General features: G+C 41.1%; 2 protein-coding genes across 2 annotated transcripts; one reads left to right on the top strand and one right to left on the bottom strand.

Moving 5' to 3' along the window:
* Positions 1–1,463: 1,463 nt before the first annotated feature.
* Positions 1,464–4,527, top strand: LOC104941521 (peptidyl-prolyl cis-trans isomerase D-like). Its single transcript, XM_010766623.1, has 3 exons — positions 1,464–1,589; positions 1,886–1,928; positions 3,862–4,527. Exons 1-3 carry the CDS (start codon positions 1,479–1,481, stop codon positions 3,948–3,950), a joined length of 243 nt encoding a protein of 80 aa, XP_010764925.1. The 5' UTR covers positions 1,464–1,478; the 3' UTR covers positions 3,951–4,527.
* Positions 4,528–5,429: 902 nt separating this feature from the next.
* Positions 5,430–8,607, bottom strand: LOC104941522 (electron transfer flavoprotein-ubiquinone oxidoreductase, mitochondrial-like; the record flags this gene model as incomplete). The annotated part of the gene is made up of 2 exons (XM_010766624.1): positions 5,430–5,621; positions 8,343–8,607. Coding segments are annotated over 2 exons (429 nt in total), but the record flags the coding sequence as incomplete, so codon positions are not given.
* Between the last annotated feature and the right edge of the window lie 384 nt (positions 8,608–8,991).

The following is an 8,991-nucleotide window of genomic DNA, read 5'->3' on the forward strand; positions in this document are numbered from 1 at the left end:
TTAATGTTTAATTACCATATGTAAGGGTTCGTGCACAGAGGGGATTGTCGGGAAAGAGATGGCTGTTTGAGGAAGCTCCCATTTATTAACATTTCAACAAACAAGTTGCATATTTGCATAACGTATTCAAGTGTTAGCATTTAGTGCAATAGTAGCTACAGAACATGTACTGTGCTGTGTAAACTGTACTGTATCACATAGCGTTTCAGACACACAAACTTTTCAACTTTCAAACTTAAACGGTGCGCTCCCAGCGCACGTTTACCGGCAGTGATCTACAGCAGTGGTTTTCAACCAGTGGTCCTTTGCACAAACTGTCTCGCTCTCCGTAATGTCTGTCTGTCTTGCTCTCGTTCCGTCTCTCGTACCACTCTCGGTTCCACTTTTACTTTTGCGCGCTAGCTGTCTGACTCTTTTCCGGCCTCCAGCTTTTCCTGCTGGAGCCCGCCGCTTAAAGGTGGGGGGCGCGGACCGGCCATAGAGCCCATAGAGTTAAAGGTGGTGGACTGTAACCTGTAAAATCCATAGATTTAGGAGGTCCCCTAGTGGCCGTTAGCTTTAAAAATCCATAGATTAGCCGCACCGTTAAATAAACCGCAGGGTCGAAAAATGGGGATTAAGGCGCGGCTTATAGTCCGAAAATTACGGTAATTGGAATATTGATCTATACAAGTTGCAAACAGATGAATGTTATGGATGTTCTTTCAAAAGTTCAGGTGTTTAACAGTCTTGAGGCCTGTGGGATGAAACTGTCCCAGAGTCTGTATCTCTTAACTACCTCCACAAAGGACATGGGGATTATGGTGTGTTTGTTTGTCAGTAAGTAAGATACTACGTCAGTTTTCACTATCGGTAATATTGCCATATAGGGCATTAAAGGTGGGGTAGGTAATTCACTTCAGAAACACTTTCTGTTATATTCCATGGAATGCTCTTAACATCCCGATAGCAATGAAGACATTAAATGCTTTGACAATAAATACATAAAAAAATGTCCTCTGTGGAAGCCGTGCTGTAAAAATCACGACCAATCATCTGAGCCGGCCCGGTTAAAGTAACTGGATGGCCTACCTGCCTGTCAGCCTTCCATCTGTGCACAAACTTATCTCGTGCCCTCATTGGTCATGTGCGCGTTCGTGTGTGTTGGAGGAGGGACTCTGTAAGGAAGGGGCAGATTTTTTCCGGTTGTGTATTTTCAAATTCTATCGCACTCAAGCTGGTTTCTCCATTCTTACCTACCCTACCTTTAAGCCTTGGCGAAAAGAGTGTCCTTCTACTTCTATCTTTAAAGTTGACTTAATTTTTTTTATGGAATGATAAAATCAACTTCGTAGAAATATGATTCAATGCACTTAAACATTTAGCTACCTGGACCCCACCTGCCTAACACGTTTTGGGGGAAGTATAATGAAGATTTAATATATAAAATAACCTAAATGGCAAAAATGTAATGGAGCATTCAAGGAGGATCATTTTGGATGTTTTTCTGTTGTGTCTCTCAGGCTCTCGGGTTGGACCAGGAGAGCACTAAGGCACTTTTCCGGAGGGCCCAGTCCTGGCAGGGGTTGAAGGAGAACAGCCAAGCCATGGTAACACGCACGCACAGACACACACACGATTAAAACAGCTGTTAAAAATGAAGATACTACCCTCTGACAGTTGAAAATGTACACAATGATGTACGTCTAAAAATATCGATTATCTGGTTTATACAGCTTTACTAGCAACGGTCTCCCCTTGGTGACAACAATGCTTATTTCTTTCATTATGACACGCCCTGGTTTATTCAAGATGAAACAGAATGCATTGGTTTTGCAGACAGTAATTCTACAGGGGGCATTCTGAGGTCACATTGACTCACCCAATGGTTTTCTTCTCCTTTCAGGTTGATCTGAAGAAAGCGCACGCAGTAGCTCCAGAAGACAAAGGTGGGGAATCAACATTTGTCTGTCTCTTCAGTCTTGATCAATTCCAAGAATGATGCAAGAAATGTGCCGCCGTCTCCCACATTTTGCATATTTGTTTTGACATTTCATGCATATTCACGTGTATTATTCAAATTTAGTATGCGAGCTCATGAAGAAAAATAGTCCTAGGATGGCAAGAAAACATCCTGTCCTGATTTGATTTGATTGAGGGAATGAAGTAGCTGTGTTCTGTCTGAGCAGCATGCGACCTAAACATCATTATCTCAGATCTCAGGGTAATTGCTCAAGAATCACAAACTTAGGAGTATGGCTATATTCACTTGCTAGACTGAGAGGATTTGTCAAGCCAACAAAAGCCTGTGTACCCATTTTTTAAAAGAAAATCCCTATTATTTATCTACTTTGATCTGAGAGTGACTCACGATAAAATGCTATTCAGACGGTTGTTAAATTCAAGTGCTTCACATAAACACAATGGCTGAGTCATTGTGATTTATACCAATCTTCCTCAAACAGTGTTTTAAGTTCTAAAGGAACTGAATATATAGCTTTAATGCGGCTATGTTCAATATTTACAGTTAAGCAGCTTAATGTATGGCTTTCTTTAGAGATAGATTGATGGGAGGACCAGGGCTCTCGACTAACTTTTTTTTCACCATCCTCCCGGAACATAATCTAAGCCGTCCCGAAATTAAAATATTAGTTTTTCGACATTATCATTTGTTAAAATCATTCAAAGTGACCTTTAACATAAATAAAACATCATACAAATCATCAACCTTTTTATTTGAGGAAATCAGTCAAACACAGAAACAAAGGCCAAATATATATATTTAAAAAAAAACACTAACGAGAAAGTTACTCTAATATTGAATCCAATCAAGTCCCATCCAACTAACAAACAAATCCAACACTCTGTCCTGAAGACAGAACCCAGAGTAACCACTAACCAGGATGACAGTCTGTAACACAGTCAGGAGACCTTTACAAACTGCCCCGCCCCCTCGCACACAGACGTCTGGATTGGAAAGATCGCATGTTGTAGTCTTATTGCATAATAGAAACGGAGTTGGCGAAACTAAAACTGCGATATAATGTTTATGTAGCAATAGTACATAAGATGTATATTTTTGAAATGTCTCCAGTACCATAACGTCGGAGCTTAACGGTCCCACGTTCTTTAATAATTCCGGCCCGTTTGATACCGGGGCTCGGTACCCATCCCTACATGGGGAGAGGCGCAGCATATTGCTAAGGACTGAATGCGATGGAGAGATCTCATCATTCGCGGGCAGCTGTGCCGCTGGCTGTCGGTAAACATACTCTGTGTGTGTGTGTTTATGTTGACAAGGAGGTTTAATAACTGTGTGCTTCACAAAACGTGCTGTCAGTTTCATCGCAGTAGAGTTAGCAGGCTATTTTTATTTTAACTCTCGTCCCAACATTTTTTTTTTATCCTCCTCGACTCTTATTTCTTTCGGCCCCGGGACGCCCTTAAGCTCGAGCCCTGGGGAGGACATTCCCGCCAGAAAGTCTGAAATACTGTTAGATTTGAGTTAGGGGAACAATTTAGAAGTGTTTCAAATCCCTAATGTCTCAAAGCTGAGTGGAGTGGGTGAAATTGAGCTCTTAGCAAATCTGCAGCTCCTTTCTGATATTTGAAGCAGCAGTTTATCGGCTGTTTGGAGATGTGTAAAAGCGAGCTATAAGTACGATTTACGCTCTCAATGTGCCTTAAAAAGAAATACCCCCCCTCTCTCTCTCTCTCTTCACCTCTCCCTCTCTTCACCTCTCCCTCCTCTGGATTTAAATGTTGATGATGATGTGCAAAATGACTGCAAAGGTGAAAAGCAATGTTTGAAATCCCAGCACCAAAGATGAAACATAACTTTGATTGATTGTTGATCTAATCCAAAGTGTTTTCTTTTGGCAGCTGTCAGCAAAGAGTTGAAGAGAGTTCAGCTGATCATCCAGCTGGAGAAGGAGAAGGAGAAGAAAATCTATGCCAAAATGTTTGCGTAAATACCTCGCCTAATGCAACGAATTCTCTCTTTAGCAACGTTTATCGATATATGAATTCATGTGTGCGTGGGGAGCTGCACTCGGTCCGTCAGCAGGTGAAGTGTTTTCAGTTTGCAGGTCTGTTCATGTTTTCAAGCTGCCACATCTCAGCGTCTGTGTTGTTTTAAGGGAATAACTGTTGTAAGCTTCGACCTGTCTTAATACTGACACGTGTCCTCACTGTAATGAATAGTTTGAGCGTTAGTCTGATGCATGGCTGACTCCACTGCTCTGAAAAAGTGGGTTAACATTTATCACCGGCCCTTGTTCCAGGGGCTTGAAGTAGTTCAGCAAAGCATTTACTGTATATGTTGTTAAGTTTCACGCTAAGGATTTTTGATACAGTGCCCTTAGCCACACAACCTACATCAACCTGTCTTTATTTATGTTTTTTACAGAATTAAACAAAAAGGACAACAGTCAAAAGTGCTTTATTCGTTAGTGTGATATCATCAAATGATTTTATGTACAATACTGAGCAGATCAAATGCTGTCCAAATATTCCTGGAATAAATGCTGAATAAACCTGAATTTGAGAGCTGCTTGTTCATTTACAGAGGAAATATATCATGTATTACAGTTTGTTGGGTACCTCATTTTAAAACACAATAGGCGCTTTCACACCGGAGTACTTTTACCCGTACTTTTCCCGTTTAGTTCCTGGGATTTTGCGTTGACACCAAAAAGAGAACTTAGTTCAGATAACTTTTCAGTCCCTGCTAGAGATGTGGTACTTTCCTGGGCAAATTGCAAACCACGCCCCGTAGAACTCTGAAAAGTTTTGTGAAGGCGCCATTAGCATTATTAGCATTAGCCCTGCGCACCAACAGATAGACTAACTTATGGCAACACAAAAAAAAACATGGGAGCGGTGGAGTGAGGAGGAGGTGTCGGCGTTCTGGCGATTTACTCGGAAGACTCCCCAACTCCGGGGACTTCGGGTGGCAGTATACGCCGTGAAGTTGTTTGCGGCCTGCCAGTAACCCAAAGCAGCAGAAGAAGAAGAAGTGACGTCAGCGGCTTAATTTGCCTAATCTTCAGTCAGGGGACTTGTGTGAACGCGATCTGCTCTTAGTTCCATGGGGGAACTAAGTGCTGGGATGTGAAAGCGGCTAAAGATCCACTTTATTGTAAAACTACTTTTAAATGCCCATATTGTTTTATAGCCGTTATGAAGCAACTGCAACGTTTGATCAAAGCTCAGTTTAATGGTCCTGTTTGGATGGATTTCACAACCAATGCCACATTTTAAACGTAATATAACTGCAGAAATTAAGGATTTCTATAACAAAAAAGGCATTCATATTTCTAATATCCTTTCTTTTTGCAGATTTAATCTTTTAAACCCAGCTATATATTTGCTTCCTGTTCCATAATTAGGCACATTCACCATCGCTGGCAAGTACTGCAGCCCCGGATGATACTTTACAGTCATCTTTCTAGACATAGGTTAAAAAAAACACGATGTTCACATCCCGTTGTAGGCTGGCCCTCCTCCGCCCTCAGGCACCACCCAGTTGATGTTCTGGCTCGGGTCCTTGATGTCACACGTCTTACAGTGGACACAGTTCTGAGCATTAATCTGAAGCCTCATCCCATCTCCAGTTTCCAGGGGAACATACTCGTACACACCTGGAGAGGGGGGGGGAGAGAAGTAATGTAGTTAGATCGACACATACAGAGAAAGAGGGAAATACTTACGTTAGTTTGAGTTCCACTATCCCATAATCTTCTCTGTCTGTTACTTTAGATGAAAATAAGGAGCCCCTCTGAGAGATGTTTGGTTAACAATAACACAATGGTGCTCTAGGAGGAGATTCAGGTGATAAGGTGTCTGTGTGGGGGGGTACCTTGGTTGCTGATTGGCTAATAGTTACACAAGCCAACAAATCGTTATGACATCATAAAGTGGCCAAAATCTGATCAGCTCATTTTCAGACAGGTTTTGATAGAAATGGATCAGGACAAAAAGAGAGAGAATCTTTTTTCTTGAAACTTTCAGAATCTCTTTACCCAGAGGGGACACATGTTGATGTAGAAGAGACATAAAAAAGTGGATTTTGCATAATAGGTGACCTTTAAGGGAGTTATCAAATACTAATGACAATTTGCCCTTTTAAAAAGGTCAACGCAGCGTTTCATATTTATTAATACATTTCTGTTTTCATGATGCCAGGAATCAGAAGTACATACTTATTTCACTGAACATAAGTTTCCTTGACCATGCTTACTGTAAGATGTAATAATTGTATTTCTTATACAAATACTAATTTACTGTCAGAAATGTTACCAAGGAAAAAAAAAAAACCATATAGTGTGAGAACTCTGAGCAGCAGTGTGATGTGGACACAGCTGAGTTTCATCTTTTTAAAGCAGCCCTATTCTGTTTCCCTTTCCTGTAGGGTGTTATAAAGGTTTTTGTGCATGTGCAGTAAGTGGTCTGCAGGGCTAACATCCCAAAGTTCCCTCCAACATATTAACCTGAGCACAACAGGACCCCTTTAATGATTAAAACAATTGCCTCGATGCATTTTGTATTAAAAAGGTTTACAGGAATACAACCTGCTCTCATACTGCTTTGGATATTGATTGCAAAATTGGGAAACGCTGCTCTCTTTTATACAGCCTAGTCATCTAATTATGCATAAAACTAGGGGTGCATTGTGTAGAGAAGTTAATTATACTAAAGACACATTAATTTGTACACATTTGATGGAAAGAGTGTATAAAAGAGTTGTATAAAAGTTATTAAAACCAAAGCGCTTTATAAGCACTATGCGGGTTAATTACCTCTGCCTACAGATTAGCCTGACGCACGACATGTGAATCTAAAGGAGGTTAATTAAATCGGGGATGAAACACAGTGATACATCCTTTAGACTCTAAAGGGAGAGTATAATATGTAACGTTTATTTCATGTTAAAAGGATCAGCTGTCCCAAATTGCTGCTGCTGCCAGAAAACAACAATGCTGCACTTGTCATTATTATAAAAGTTATTAACTTCCCTAACCTGAGAGTTTCTGCACTAAGTGCTTCATGTTTTATTCCCACTCCCTCAGCTCTTTGTCACAAAGCATCTCTGCAGAGGCTTCTTCACCTCATGCTGGACATCATTAGGTTTTCACAGCGTTCAGAGAAAACCAGGTGTCTTTGTCCTCATCTGGAGACTTTGGACAAACCCGGAAAACACGTAAAGCTCAAATGTTTTCAGCCAATGTTTTTGATTTGTGTTAACAATCAGCAGATGTTCCACTTCAGTAGTTTCAGAAGAAAAGGTGAGGTGTTGCGGAAGAGCAGGGTGCGAGTGAGAGGTGCCATCTTCCCTTTACAAGCTTCAAACATGTATTTATCCTGCGACTGATTTCGATAGTGACCCGCTCTATCAAAATCAGTCGTATTGACCCGAAGACACATTTTGAGTTGTATACACTGCTGGAAAGAGGAGATTCCTAGCTTTCTAATGATTTCAGGATTTCTTTTGTACTCCAAATATTAAGCAAAATATGTCACATTATATAATGACTGTCACGAGTCATCATTTTTAGAAAAAGGCCTTCAAAGTTTCTTCTTCTCTGGAATCCATCGATCTGATTGGTTATCAGCGGAGCAAATGATCAAAATACTACGGAGGGAAGATATTTTCGTTTGGATTACTGGTCTGGGGGAAGCTCGCGAGTGTGTGTGTGTGTGTGTATACGTGTGTGTGTTTGTGTGTTTTTGCGTTTGTGTGTATTGTGTTGGTTTCCCGGGGAAAACCCTCACGAGAAACACCGGCTGTTGTTATGCCTGCTGTGACGTCAAGTTACTCCGTTCTCCGCTTGTTATGCCGTCACAAGCTTCAAAGTTGTATTTATCATCTGAATTTGCCGAAACAAGTTTAATATTCTGAAAGCCAAGACTTTCTATAATTGAAATCAGATGAAAACAAACTGTAACTGACCCTGCCGTGTTATCTATGATTACTATACGCTTACATTAATAATCATAAGCGGCGCTGCGGAACAGCAGAGTTGCGAGTGAGAGCTGTCATCTTCCCTTTACAAGCTTCAAAAATGTATTTATCGTGTGATTTTGGAAATACAAGTTTCATATTCTGAAAGCCAAGACTTTGTTTATTTAAAATCAAACAAAACACCCGAACCCCGGAAAACTATTTTTTTACGCAAATCCACGTTTATTTTGAAATGAGCCGTTGCGACTTCCGACTGATTTCGATAGAGCGGGTCACATTTGTGTGTGTATATATACATATTTGCACACATATTTTTATAAACATTTGTTTTTATATTTGGGATTGTGGGAAACGGTATTTCGATCTCTCTGTCTGTACACACAAACTGGAAGATTGTTACCTGCGGGGCAGAAGCGCTGCTCCGGGCCGTCGTAGATGGCCAGGTTCCTCTCCACCGGGATGCTGTCGTTCTTCAGGGTGAGGTGGGCGGGCTGGTCCCCCTCGTGGTTGGTGCCGCTCAGAGCCACAGAGGAGAGCAGGTCGAAGCTTATCTTCCCGTCGGGCTTGGGGTATTCGATGGGGGTGCACTCTTTAGCCGGTTTCAACTGTTCGGCGTCGAGGCCTGAGAGAGATGGAGCACTGACGTTACCAAATGTGGATTTCCTCTGATAAACAACAGCATTAGAAATCTACACTGCTCCACTGCATGTGTTATATCCTTCATACATTCAGGTAAGGTCACTACACTGAGCTGTTGGTTCTTATAATGAAGTGTTGTAAGGGTTTGACTAAAGTTGCTGGGGTTGAGTCAAACTCTACAAAGGGTACATGTTACCGACGGGAAAACATCCAGCACATGCCCCTCTTAACCAGTTCAATATTTCTGTATTTGTTACCTAGTCAATTAATACATTTGAACAAAAACACACAACATATGTCTTTAAATGCAGACACAATAATATATTCTATAGCTGAATGATCAGTGAGTCCCATGTGAGTGAAAGGGTGTACGCAATATATATATAGTTCATGAAAAGTAGTCCAACAAA

This window comes from Notothenia coriiceps, unplaced genomic scaffold (genome assembly GCF_000735185.1).
Source record: "Notothenia coriiceps isolate Sejong01 unplaced genomic scaffold, NC01 NC01_scaffold00003481, whole genome shotgun sequence".
Lineage (NCBI taxonomy): Eukaryota > Metazoa > Chordata > Actinopteri > Perciformes > Nototheniidae > Notothenia > Notothenia coriiceps.